Raw genomic sequence first — 14708 nt, 5'->3', positions numbered from 1 at the left:
ATACATACAAAAGAACCAGAAATTAACAAAGACGAAATAAAACATGAATTTGAACTCCAGCCAGGAGAGGAACCTTGTCTGAGCCATGACACCTGGGTGTGGAGTGAGAAGGTTACCCAAGAGGTGTCCACATTAAATTTCCAGTATTAGCTATGGCTTTTCTTCTGATAAAATTTACACATGAATGGCATAATGTTAGGTAGAGAGGAGGCATACACTTCATACCCTTAACCTCAAAGACTTAGATGCAAATCTTACGAGTGGGTTTTTACAAACTTCCCTTTCTGATTGTGTTGTGAATCAGTTGAAGGGGCCAGTTTATTGCAGATTGCATTTGAGGGCTATAAAATGGCAGGTTGACTCTAAATCAGTTCTTCTGTACGTGCTGATTTTTATTTCAACCAAATTCTTAATTAGACATCAAGCACTGTGTTTAATTCAACTAATTCTCTGAAAGGCAATTGCTTTATTTCTTTAAAACATTATTAATTAAGACTGTGTGCCTTTCGATTTTCCATTAGATTGACTCAAATATGTTTATGAAGACAACTGAAAGGAGAGCTGGCTTTGCTAGACAAAATGTTTCAATTACATTTTTTTTCAACAAGTGTACTTTAGAGATGAACACAATATAGTAAGCAAACTCTTTGGTTGATCACAATAAAGACTGATTTTGAATGGTTTGCAATGTTCAGATATTAACTCTTTAAGAATGTTGTTTTTGTACATTTTTAAATCACTTTGCATTTTGACCTTTGTGTCTCTAAAAACTGAAATCTTTCTCAGAAGATAAGAAGCACCAAGACCCTTATACTCAGTTTTATTAACTTATACAATACTGAACACCTCTTGGATTAAAATATTTTGGATATTTAAGGCTCCATTATTCATAATTTTTTTATTGGCTTGTAATGTCCAACTAGCCATTTTTGTACCTGCCTAATCCAGTTGAGGGTTACAGCATCCAAAGCATATTTCTCTGGGCTTAAGTTGGGAACCAAACCTGGACAAGGCACCAGGTTATTGCAGATCATTGTCACATACTCATCCACAACGGGCTAATTTAGACTGTTCAAATCACCCAACATTTTCGTCTTTAGAAGAAATGCCCAAACAGATATACAGAAGGGAGAATGTGGGACTCCACACAGACTGTTCCTGGCTGGGATTCAAAACTAGACTCTTGATGATGCGATTACTACACTACTATGCCATTCCTGGTTTAGGTTGTCTTTGTATCAGTACATCAAATTTCACCTTTCTAGCTTAGAAGGAAAAACTTTATTCAATAAAGGATAGACAGTAAAACAAAAACAGTATATTATATATTGAACTTGCTCTTGCTGCTTTCTGAATACACTATAACTCTTGGAAAATTTAGGGCACATTCTATTTTACATTGGTAACTACTCAAAATTCTTTGGCTAACAAAAATCAGACCTTAGAGACATAAATAAGGAGAAAAAACAAAGTACATAAAGAAATAAAAAACTCCTAACAGCCCAATGACAATATGAACACATTTATTATTTGTTTTCTGCACATAACATTTCAAAAGGTTACAGTAGAAGTTTTAATTTCAAAATTCCAACACATCATCACAAGTGATTATTTTTCTTGCTGAACTGCAGTGTTCCAAAGACAGTGTAGTTTCTCACTTCAACTGAGCATACCATCCATCCACCATACAGAATATACAATGGTTTGTTTTAGAGGTTCATATCAGTCTGACAGATGTTGTCAGTTCATGCGCTGCGGCTGGAGAAAAAATCAAGAAAAAGGACTCTGGGACAACAGGCTGAGAATGTTTCAGTTCAAATTTAAAAGAAAAAAAATTTTGCTGAAAAAAAGAAATGCTTTCAACTTCTGCTTGTCTTTATACTCACATCTGTCACCTATGGTAAAAAGTGTCCTAATCTCCGGCGCAGAATCTCAGGTTCAAAACATTGCCTTCTACTTTACTCAACTAGTAACGAGGCTCTTTCAGCATATCTCCATTTGCTTTTCATTCAAGTTAATGAACTCCCCGCATTTCCAGTTTGCCTCAATTTTGCCATTCATTGGAGCTGAATACGGCACACTGTTGAAATGTAGGCTTTAATTAACACATTTGTCTGCCTTGCTGAACACATGAATAGCGCTACGGTATTAGTCTCTAATACTGAGCACAAAAAGCTGATGGCAAGAGCCGAATGGTACAAAAGCATTGAGAGATGTGAATAGAAGTGACTACTGATTATTTGACATAATAACAAATGAGAGTGGTAATAAAGTTTATTCCCAGATGTGTGCAGGGAAGGAAACACAGCTGAGGGGAAGAAAAGGGGATGCACAATCAATGTTTGAGCACAGAGTTACCATTGTGGGCAGCTGTCTAAGATGTCTCCATCTTGTGGGCACATCTCCAGGCCATACAGTGGCACAGTCATTCAGAACTTTAGGCCCAAGAAATTACGATCAACACCTTACTTGGGATCAGTATGGTTCATGTAATCTTACTAGCTTTCTATATATTACCAAATTTACTACAGTGCACTGAGGACTAGCTAGCAAAATTATTTCAGTGTTTTTTTTGTTGCGACTATAAAACAGAGAACACAAGAACACATTTCTCAAAAAGTGTCCTCCACATGTCATTTATTTGTACTTTCACTGACAACAGTTTTTTTCCTCTAAATTTCTTTCCAGTGATACAAAATAAAACTGATTTAGATAGCAAACCTATCATCACATTCATTTGTGCTGCTTATTAAAACACTTGAGCATCATCTTTACATCAGATAGAAACCACACAGTCTTTTTTTTATTTTTAACTCGTTCCCAGTTTTAAAAAAAACTGTTTTAAGTGTAATGATGCTACACTGGGCAATAGAGTTGGAGACAAGTGCAAATCACATTATGTTGAACCAATGAGAATCACAGGCATGGCTGCAGGGTGTGGGTTGTACCCACCAGAAAGGGTCATCTATCCACCCATTGAAATATTAGTAAAAATACAGTTTTACACCCTGAGATGGAGTGGCACCCTGTCCAGGATTTGGACCTGGCTTGTGCCCAAAGCTGCCTGAGATATGCTTCAGCACCCCCAGTGACCCTGTTCATGACTAAGCAGGGTAGACAATGACTGACTGATTACACCTTTAGCTCATTTGGTCATTTAGTTGCCCTCCCTACATATCCAAATGCCTACCCCAGATGACGCCGTTAATAAGAATGCTATAAAGGTCCATGTAATTGATCTTACATACACTTAATTTCATTTCTGATTATTACACAAGTGTGGAGCACTTTCATTACAAAGCATGCAAGCATCAAACCAGGATAGAACAAAAGTAAAGATGTGCCAGATTCATCAGACGTGTTTAAGTTAATGAACTGCATTAACAGTTTTTAAATTAGACAGCATGCGCATATGATGGATTAAATGCAAGCCTCCAGTCAAGAGCTATGTCATGTATTCTAAGGTACTGCATATCGCTCTTCCACTTCCCAAAGTAAAAATAGTTCAAGTGCACATATCTCATTGTGGGTACATAATTTCCTTTTCAGAAAAGTACATTACTCTTTTATCTATTGATTCCAAAAGTACATAATAAAAATGGATGGCTGGGATAGTTAACTTTCATCTGACAGAAACTGGGAACAAAATTCCAACCCAAGAGGAAATAAATGAAATTATGGTTATTTTCATGGATTCCAAATGGGTTTGCTAGTTTTATTGGCAAAGAAGAAAGTTACTTAAAGTATTAGTATTAACGAAAGCATTTGATTATAACACATGATTGGTGTGATTTATGGACATTAGGTGATTAGCTGTTGGCTGACCTGCAAATGAATACTTTTAACATCATAAAATAAATTTTCAAGATGTGCAATATGAATTTCATTAACATTAATTACTTGTCAAGATGATGATGGACAGCAGTAAATTATGTATTTATTATTATGGATTTCTTTTTTCTCTGTAAGTGCCCCAAATGATGTTACATGCAATAATTTTATTATTTTCATGCTTTTAGAATTCAGACCTATCATTATCATATTTGAAATGAGTAAAGCATGATAAATCAGATAAATAATCAGACTAAACACTAAAGAGCTGCTTTCAGACATACAGTGGGCTGAGTTTGGCAGATTAGGTCTTTGCTAGTGGTGGGAAATAGTGTGTGTGATGTCTGGTCAGAAACTGCATCTTTTAAGCAAAGTGAATGCTGGAAAAGCACCATTATAAAGTGTATATTTATGATGACTAATCAACGACTAGAAATTAACTAGTGGAAGTGGAACCTCGGGTCACGACTGTAATTCGTTCCAAAACTCTGGTAGCAACCCGATTTGGTCGTGACCCGAAGTAATTTCCCCCATAGGATTGTATGTAAATACAATTAATCTGTTCCGGACTGTACAAACTGTATGTAAATATATTTTGTTTTAAAGATTTTTAAGCATGAAAATAGTTAATTATACCATAGAATGCAAAGTGAAATAGTAAACTAAATGTAAAAACATTGAATAACAATGAGAGAACCTTGAACAAAGAAAACTAACATTGCAAGAGTTCACGCTAAAGCCTTACAAACCGCTCGCTGTAAACACATTTTATTAATGCGTTTTAAGCACAGGGAACCAAATGAACATTTGAAACATCCGTAATTTATATAAAAACTAACCATAAACAACCAAGAAAACTAACCTTGCATGAGTCGAGTTCTGGCATGAAGGTAATGAGGAGGAACTGGGTGTAGAGGAGATTACAGTTTTGAGGTAAAGTCCCTCTGTGTGATGCACGTCTGACAGAGAACAATGTACTCTGGAGAGACTGAACACGTGCGTAAATCACCGTCGCGTACAAACCAGAAGGGAAATGAAATAGAGCACAAAGAGTTCACAGCGAATGCACAGGGAGAGACTGAACACGTGCGAAAATCATAAGCGCGTACTAACCAGAAGGGAAACTGGCTTTTTTCGTCACCCGAGTGTATGGTCGTGAACAGATGCAAAAGTTTGGCGAACTTTTTGGTCGTAAACCGATTTGTACGTGTTCAGAGATGTTCGTGACCCGAGGTTCCACTGAACCTATATATACCTATATATGGAAATGCTCACAAAAATACATACTTTTTTTACAAAACATTGTTATTGATTGTACAGCAAATTACATATTTTAAAGATTCCCAAATCATATACTGTTAATAATCATAATTCAGCAATTGTTTGGCTTTCAAATCTGTTACTGGACATTGATGACTACTGCCTCCTGTTAATAACAACGAAAATCTTCAGCAAAGACTTACCTATAAAAACTGTATGTCCAGAATGTAGCAGAGATGTAAGAGAAGGGCAAGAGTTCAGTTACAATCAGACTTTTGGCCATAGCACACACTAAGAAGAAAATTAATCTCAGAGTTTTCTAACCATTTTAAAGTACTGCAGATTTATTTAATGAAATAAATGCTTTATACAAAGTTGCTTGAAAAGTTTGTCTTGCGTAACACTTTTTCCACTTTTGGAAACAGATTTTGATGACTTACTCTTCATCACTATCTACAATGTCAAGTGTTAGTCTCATTAAGAGTATAATCATGTTTCATTGAGAAATAGCTGTTTAGTCCAATAAAGCTTGTTGTTTTCTACTGTATTTACTAAATGTGTCCAAAACAATGTCAGGTTAAGATGTGAAGAACCTGTGCAAATTGTTTCAACTATATAACTTGTTTAAATTAATCGATCCTATTAACAAAACATCTGTATACAAGTAACTCCTCGTCTCATTTATACTACACAGGGGTTCTATATCCTGTTCAGTGGGTACTAAAAAGACTGCATCTATTGAATATTTCCAAGTGTATGAAATATGAAAAACACTTCTCATTTTATACATTTTATATTCTGTTTCTGCAGTAATCAGAGCCAAGGTGGTGGGAAAGAAGCTGCTGAAAGACGGACCTTTTGGTACAATGCGCTACACTGTCAAACAGATGAAAGTAAGTTGTCATGTTGCTTTGAACCCTGTATGCACATTGTATTCAAACACAAAAATGATCTTACCTGGACTAAAAGCAAGCTGATGCCTCCAATTGCCCTGAGGAATCCAACATAGAGCCAAGGATCATCTACCCCTTTGTCATTTGGATGGTGATCCATTTCAAAGAGCTTTCAGGTCTGATCAGTTTACATGGCAGAATGGCATTTATTTGCCTTTGAAATGATAGACGTGGTAAAGACGAGCTGTAGGAAATGCATGTCAAATAATGCTGACACAGGTAACAAAGAAAAAAGGTGTCTGAAGTAAAGCCTTGGTCTAGTTCTCTCTTTTCACATGCAACATACTTCTACATTTGAAAAGACACTACACTTTAACGTTTTACTTCATTAGCATTAATCAGTGAATCTTGTTTGGATTTCTACTGTTTTAGTTAATTACAACCAATTAGCTCTAATAATAATACTGAAAAGTCTATTTAATTAGCATAGTAAGCCATTAAGGGGAGGAATAAGAAGGAAAAAGTGGAAAAGTATGGAGGTACTTTTATTTTATTACATAAGCTGGTATCCAATAAACCAGAAGCAGACCAAACACATGGATAGTATCAGTGTAGAGGACAAGGTAGAGTGGTTTAGGTAGAATTCTCCCCTGTCCTTGGTGATCAGTCCTGAGAAGGGATGAAACAAGTATGCTGGACTAGGTGAAAGCTTTTAACTTGTTTTTCAGTGGTATAATTGCTAAAAATTTTAATTTTAAATAAAAAGAGATAATAGTTCATGTAGGGTGACTGTTGATAATTTCTTTCTTGTTTTCTAGATGTACAAGGGGTTTAACAAAATGAAACATGTCCAGTATATTCACACAGATGCATCTGAGAGTCTCTGCGGAGTTAAATTTGAAATGAATAAATACCAATATCTCATCACTGGTAAGGCTGACCTCTTTATAGTACTATATTTAATGACAAGAAAGGGTTAGAACATTATTTAAATTGTTTTTGTTTTCAAAAATCCAAAGTACTAAAATGAAATTAAGATGTCACAAAATCTTTTTTTATTTAAACAATGTGCTCTTCAATAGTTTAGCATAAATTCCTGTAATTTTTTTTTAGAATATTTACATGTTAATGTAATGACAAAACTGAAGAACCTTGGGTTGAAAAACAGGGTGATGTTGACTGTAGCCTTGTATTGTTAAGAGACATGGACCACGAGAAGGATAGGTATCAGAAGACAAGAAGCCTTTGAGGGGCACACATTGTTTTGAATGTGGAAAATCAGATGGAAAGAATACAGAATAAACGAGAAACCTTGAAAAACAGTGCAACAGACCTAATACGAAAGCTTTAAAAAAATGATAAGAGATAAAATATATTAGGGGGAACTGATCAGGAAACTGGATTGTTGATAGAAATACCCATGAAACTGATGGATGAATACATGAACCCGTCAACATCTTCTAACAAAATTTTATCTTCTTACAGGCAGAGTATATGATGGAAAGGTCTATACAGGACTCTGTAACTTCAATGAGAAGTGGGACAGGCTGACTCTTGCCCAAAGGAAAGGTCTTAACCATCGCTATCAGCTAGGCTGCAACTGTAGGGTGAGTGACCCTAACTGTGTTGCTTTACGAAGCGATGGTAGTAATCAAAGCTCTAGGTGGACAACAACACATCAAGAACTCAAACTCAAGAAAACTGTCAATACAAATTAGAAATTAAGTATGATATAGGTAGCTGTTCTTGTTTTTGGAAGGCTGATCCTTGTTCTTGAATCCCCACTCCAACTTATAGCACAACAAAAAGATCAGTTTATGGCCAGGTTTCTTCAGCTGCAACTTGCTCGTGCAGGCTTGAGCTACACACCATAAATAATACTTCTCAACTGGAAACAGCTGCCAACATCTGTTCAGGTCATCTGTTCTGGTATTTAAATGGATGCCATTGCTTTACTACTACTAGAAACCAATGACATACATCAACATCTTGAAATTCTTTAGTGTTCTTTAGAGTTCATCAAAACGTTGAAGGCTAGGTCTAAAGTTTTGCAACTTTAAAAAATAAAATATTGCAGCATTAAAAAAATTTATCCCAGTAAAAGGTATATTTTTACCAGTGTTTCCAGTGTAGATAGTATATTTATGTTGTTAAAATGATGGTCTGTATGCAATGCAAAATGTCTAACAAAGCAGAATATATACTGGCTTATTGTTTAAAGTAATTGCTTTCCAACTGCAGTCCTCAAGGCCTTCTAGAAGTTAAATGTTCTATTTCTGATAAATGGGTGGGCATTTCAGAATCTACTATAAATACAAGTTATCCATTATAAGAGAAGTAATAAATATCTGTTGGTGTGGATTTAAGTCAATCACAGGACAAAAGTATATATACACCACACCAATTTAACGTGTCTATTCAACCTAACACACATGGTTTTAGTATATGGAGGCACACAGGACACCAAGAAAATAAAAACAAATGAACAAACAAATAAATAAATAAAAAATAAAAAAATCACACTGAGAAAGGCAGAGTGTGAGACATTCCCGCACACCAACACCATGCTGATATGAACATTATCATTAGGACCTGTGAAGAAGCAGCACTAACTACTAGCCCACTGATTAGTACATTCAAATAAGAATTTCACCATACTCTGTACATGTGACAATAATGACCGAACAAACCTACCAACATTTTATGCTCCTTGTAATATAATATAATATAATATAATATAATATAATATAATATAATATAATATAATATAATATAATATAGGGCAGCATGGTGGCGCAGTGGGTAGCACTGCTGCCTCGCAGTTAGGAGACTTGTTCGCTTCCCGGGTCCTACCTGCGTGGAGTTTGCATGTTCTCCCCGTGTCTGTGTGGGTTTCCTCCGGGTGCTCTAGCTTCTTCAGTCCAAAGACATGCAGGTTAGGTGCACTGGCGATTCTAAATTGTCCCTAGTGTGTGTTTGTGCCCTGCGGTGGGCTGGCACCCTGCCCGGGGTTTGTTTCCTGCCTTGCGCCCTTGTGTTGGCTGGGATTGGCTCCAGCAGACCCCCATGACCCTGTAGTTAGGATATAGCGGGTTGGATAATGGATGGATAAAATAATACAGTATAATATAATATCTGCAGTGGGCAGGTGCCCTGCCCGGGGTTTGTTTCCTGCCTTGCACCCTGTGTTGGCTGGGATTGGTTCCAGCAGACCCCCATGACCCTGTAGTTAGGATATAACGGGTTAGAAGATGGATGGATGGAAAATATAATATAATATAATATAATATAATATAATATAATATAGAGCAACCCAGTAGTTCAGTGGTTAGGCCCACTGCTTCACAAATCTAAAGCTCTGAATTGATATCTGCTTAATATTTCAGCAAATTTTGCACACTCTCCCTGTCTAAATTTAACTTTAGTGTCTATGATTTCTTCTATTCCAAAGATATTCATATTAGGTTAATTTACATTTGTAGGGCATCCAGGGATAATTATATCCTTGATTCCAATAGTTCCTGTATCCATCAAAAAATGTTGCAGGAAATAAATAATATAAAGTTAACAAAATCCACAAGTAACATTTCCTTTGTTACGTCTGAGTACCTGTTATTTCTTGTTTTTGACAGAAAGTGTTGCTGAAAGGTAAATGCTGCAGCATTTTCATAAAGATTATAACAGGAAAGCTTCAAAGCTGTAAAACCGACATCAAAGGAATTCTTCAATATACCTAAGGGTCAGAGTCAAAGAAAATTAGTGCAAACCTATGTTCTGGTCCATCATTTTGGAAGTCTACTCCTTAGATAATGAGAGCAATGTGACAAAAAAAATAGAAAACATCAGAGAAGTGCACTCTTCACAGAGTAACAGTCAGGTACCTGGAGCACAGTTGCGGCGAGCTGCTCAGCAAAGGTCACTCTCACAAGAGGTAGAATTCATTAAACTACCCATATCCACAAAGCCAAAGACATTCAAACAAAAACATTAAATATTTACATTTAAGTTCATTTTATTTTGGCTCATTAATTCTTAACTGCCATTTTAATAATATAATATAATATAATATAATATAATATAATATAATATAATATAATATAATATAATATAATACCAAACCAGACTGGCCAATACAAGAAAAGATAAAAGAGAAAGATACACTAGTATTCAAAGGAACATGTAATTTTATGCAACAGTTATATTACAACTTTAACACCTCTTTGTGGGTACAGCTTTATCTTTCATTCAATCTGAAACTAAGTGGTACATTCACATTCATCCACTACAGTATGGCAGACTTACCCAGAGTATTCTAAAGTCTAGAACTTTAAGGATTTAAAGGCAGCTCCTTAAGCAATATGATTTCTGAAGAAACCTTATTCCTTTGTAAGAGTAAAATAGATGAGGTATAGTTTTGGCTGAAATGAAAGTTGAAATTGAACAAAACAGAAATACATTTTCAACCTTGAGAGACAGTTGGGTATTTTGACTTGAATTATGCTGTATAATGCTGCTGCTTATTGCTTCATGTGTGGCTCTGCTTGTGTATTTGTAGATTAAACCCTGCTACTCTCTGCCCTGCTTTGTGACTTCAAAGAATGAGTGTTTGTGGACGGACTTGCTTTCTTACATTGGCTACCCGGGGCACCAGTCTAGGCACTATACCTGTATCCAACAGAAAGAAGGTTTCTGCAGCTGGTACAGAGGATGGGCACCACCTGACAAAACCATCATCAACGCAACTGACCCCTGAGAATCTTCCCCTTTCACTCTGATTACCAATGGAAGTCAGTGGGACTCTTCATCAATTTGGTGACAGAGTGCCAAATATGTGGCTGTTTCCTAGCAGAGTTAGCACTTCAAACATACATGTACAAGCTACATAAATCACCTTCAGGCTGTATTTGTTTACCTGAATGTATATTTGCTTTAAATCAGTGGGCTCCACATTTAACTAACTTGCTTAATGAGTGAGAAAACAAACATACAAGTTTGCCATCTAGACAGATGACAGTTTTGAACGCTTTGAGAAAAAAAAATGTCAGATCGGTATCCTGTGAAGAGCGCTTGTAATGTCTTAACTTTCTGGAAAACAAACATATAACTAGAAGAAAAATCTGTTATTTAAGGTGATGTGCGGTACATCTGTTTAGTTTCCTTCAAATCTTCAATCTAATATGGCAATCTGATTGAAAAGACTAAGGCTCATTTTTGTACAAGGCAATATCTAATATGTATGTACATTATGTACTGAGGTTGAGATTCTTACTTCAAGTCACCCATTTATGTCAGAAAATAATTATCATTTTTTAGACATGATTAAAAACTACAGCTGTAGAGTATTGTTTTATAAATATATATTTTATTAAAAAATATATCACAATGTGCCATATGTACGGTATTTATTACTGACTGCTATCATGCACCTATCACAGCATGTGCTGAACAATGTTTTTCCACAAAAATGTGTTTATTCAAATTCTACATCTTTGAGGAATGTCACTGCAAACAGAGCTCAACATTTTGTCTTGGTTAGAAACTTACTGTAAGTAAAAAAGTAAAAAAAAATCTATTTCTTTAAACATTCTGGCAAAGCAAGCAATGTTTCCATTGAAAATGCAGAGTTCTTTTCATGTCCAAAAATGAGATATGTCTAAGGGCCAAATGTGAATTAATATAAATCTTCACAAATAAATTAACTTGGTGTAAGCCTAAAATATAACACAGTTGGTCTCCAATTGCATTACTCTGCAATTTTGCACTGCTATAATCATTTATCAAATAAATTAAGCTCTATTTATGCTGAAATATGTATTTAGTCAATATTCATTTAGTTTATATAGTTAATGTACAGAGACGGTAAAGTGAGATTGCATGGATGCTGGCAAGATATAACCATAACACATTTGCAGACATAAATAAACACAGCAGGCTAAGCAGGGTAGAAAATAAGTGACTGTAGCCAAAAAGTAGTGTCACACTCTCCAAAAACAAAAATATAGAGCTGGCTGGAAAGACGATTTACAATACTAACAATTTTGAAAGGAATTTCATTTTTGGCTAAGCACTTTACTCCAAGGATATGGGACAGGAAATTGTGTGAAATTTCAGCAGTCACTCCAAATGTGAATCGGTCAAATTTATTTGTGTATCATTAGACCTTGGGAGGTGGAGACTCTCCACCTTGTACCTTCTTTTTCATTGATATCTTCTGTGCACCTTGAAAGAGCAGCAGTTGGTCTTAAAGTCAAGTACCTCCCCTCATGTCTGTAGAGGACATTACATGACTAGGGTTCCCCATCTAGAGAAGTTGCTCTGGACCTTTGCAAAATAGCGCTTGAGGTTGTTGTTGAACTCTTCCTCTGGCCAATTTGAGTTCTCTGACCTTGGCTCAGCTGGGAGTACAGGACTGGTCTTGAGAGATGGGAGTTGGGTATTCTGATACAGTAGCTTGGACAGTGGAGTTCATTCTGCAAGAATAATGGCTTTAAAGTTGACCGCCTTTGCCTTGGTCAGGATGCAGGAAATAGTGATGGGTCATTCATTTAAAGGTGTAACAGAAAGAAATGTCCAAAGAATATTGCTAAAAAGTTTTTAAATCCCCTAAGAAACATTTCAGTCTAAGTCTAATCCTCAAAAGCCTGCATGAAAGTTTCTTAGTTTCTTAAATAAATTGTAGTAACTCCACATAAATGGCTGATTTATTATAAACTCCAATGCAATTATACCTTTTGTGCAAAGCATTGAAAATGTTGAGCCCTGACAGAGGCATTCACTCAGTTAATACTTGTATCATATTCCTGCTGTATGGTCATTTAAAACAGAAAGAAGCAAAGAAAGAAGAAATAAGCCAAATGTATTGACTGAAATGTATGAATTATATAAGCTAAGTACTGGAAGGCATGAAATGAGGAAAAAACTTGACCTAGCATTTAGTCACTACCTTTTCAATCATAACCCAAGTTTCTGATCTGAGGCAACCTCATCATTTAAATTTTTGCTTACAAAATGCTTCATATTGTGCAAAGTTAAAGTTGAAAAAAGGCAGAGTGGCAACACAACACAAAGGTACTTCTCAGTCCTTATTTCATGCCTTGCGTACAAGAAAATAAGCATTCCAAATGGTATTAGATGTGAACTGGAGGATTTATATATAAATATATATATACAGTATATAAATATAATATAAGAAAATTGCATTTCTTTTGAGCATTTTAATTCATGATGAAATGGGTGGAATAATATATTGTCACATATAGAGTTTGTAGGCTACTTTTGTTTTCTTAGTCACTGTATAGTGTGGACTATCAATCATTGTCCTGACTCCATTCCTTTCCTGGCAAACAGAGGTGTTGAGAAACAATAATGACACAGCCATGGTGGCATTACTTTTAGCTGGATGACCTCTGCTCAGCGCAACATCAATCAAGGATGATTGAAAATATAAACTCTTCTGGGTTTAAGAGCTCAAAGCAGATTTGGCATTTTTTTTCCTGAGCTAAGCTCTAATAAACAGAGAAGTGCCATTGGATCTTTAAATCCAATGACAGATACAGTACCACACAGGCAGGCTCAAAGACCCTGATTATTGCATTCACTTACACTGTACACCATTGCTTTTGATTTCAGTTTTTGTTAATTTGGCTCAGGTTTGTACAAAGTCAGAAACCAACTGAACAGCAAGAGGAAAAGAGGGTAACTAGCCTTTGAGTGAACAATACAACACAAATAAAAGTGTTCCTACTTTCCTACCTATGGAGGGTTGGCTCCTCTGGAGTGTTCTAAATGACTGGCAGTCATCCTTGCCTCAGTAACTGAAACACACTTAAGTGATATGCCATTTAGGGCACATTTATCTACGTTTCTCTTTTTTTTCTTGTGTACTTGACTAACTAAGCCTTTTAATGAGAACTACTATATAAGTTAAATAATACTATTCATTACTTTTGTGATAGTAGTTCACACAAAGAACCCGTTTAATTTTTAATTCTGAGGCACACAAGCATCCTCTTCAACAAAACCCTGGAAGGGTCTCTGTTATTTGGAAGACCAGCACTAAAATAGCTTCTAATCCACACAAAGTATTGAACCAAATAAGTGGCTAAAGTGCAGCATACTGTGCCAAACAGGGACTTCTTTAGTTGCTCCTTCTTCAGACTTGTAATTCAAATCCTAGTGATTAGAAAGAATTCCTCTTACACCGTTACATATAACTGGGTAATGTCATCCAAAAGCTTGACCTGCCTCACAGCTTGCCACTCTGGGAGGTAGTGCAACGCTCAATATATTTTATATAAGCTGCTGTCATCATGGTTTCTACAACTATTTTGGTCTATGTATGTGTGTAAATAAATGTCTTGTTCTTAGTCTCTGTGTGTGTATTGAGAAGGCTGGATATCATGTGAGGTCTTGGGGGTCTGTTAACCAGAAGTTCACAACTGGTGTGAATCTATGAAAAATGCAGAGCCAGGTTGGCACAAATGTAAAATTATTACTGGGGCAGCCATTTCAAAAGTAGTATAAATTGTCCTTTTAATCTCTTTGTTTTATATTTTTATAATAAAGCTATAATAAAAAAGAATAATTCTCAAGAATGTTTGTTTTCTGGATCATTTGAGTTTTTGTTTGTATATAGAATCTTAAAGGATTACAATTTGCAGACCAGATTTCAAAAGAGGCACAAAAACATATGCCCAAAAATGTTTAAAGAAAGTCCAGTATAAG

At 35.7% G+C, this 14708-nt stretch overlaps 2 protein-coding genes across 2 annotated transcripts in view; one reads left to right on the top strand and one right to left on the bottom strand.

The window, feature by feature from the left end:
- Window positions 1-14575, top strand: part of LOC120539441 (metalloproteinase inhibitor 3-like) — a 42192-nt gene extending 27617 nt beyond the window's left edge. Inside the window, exons 2-5 of the mRNA XM_039769494.1 lie at window positions 5902-5984; window positions 6803-6914; window positions 7470-7591; window positions 10540-14575. Coding sequence (XP_039625428.1) covers window positions 5902-5984; window positions 6803-6914; window positions 7470-7591; window positions 10540-10737 — 515 coding nt within the window. The 3' untranslated portion in view covers window positions 10738-14575. The remainder of the gene's footprint in view (window positions 1-5901; window positions 5985-6802; window positions 6915-7469; window positions 7592-10539) is intronic.
- Window positions 1-14708, bottom strand: part of LOC120539439 (synapsin-3-like) — an 842044-nt gene that overhangs the window by 394620 nt on the left and 432716 nt on the right. The gene's annotated exons all lie outside the window — the stretch shown is intronic.

Source organism: Polypterus senegalus, chromosome 11 (genome assembly GCF_016835505.1).
Source record: "Polypterus senegalus isolate Bchr_013 chromosome 11, ASM1683550v1, whole genome shotgun sequence".
Taxonomy (NCBI): Eukaryota; Metazoa; Chordata; class Cladistia; order Polypteriformes; family Polypteridae; genus Polypterus; species Polypterus senegalus.
Note: the sequence above shows the minus strand (reverse complement) of the source record. Positions and strands in the feature narration are given on the sequence as shown.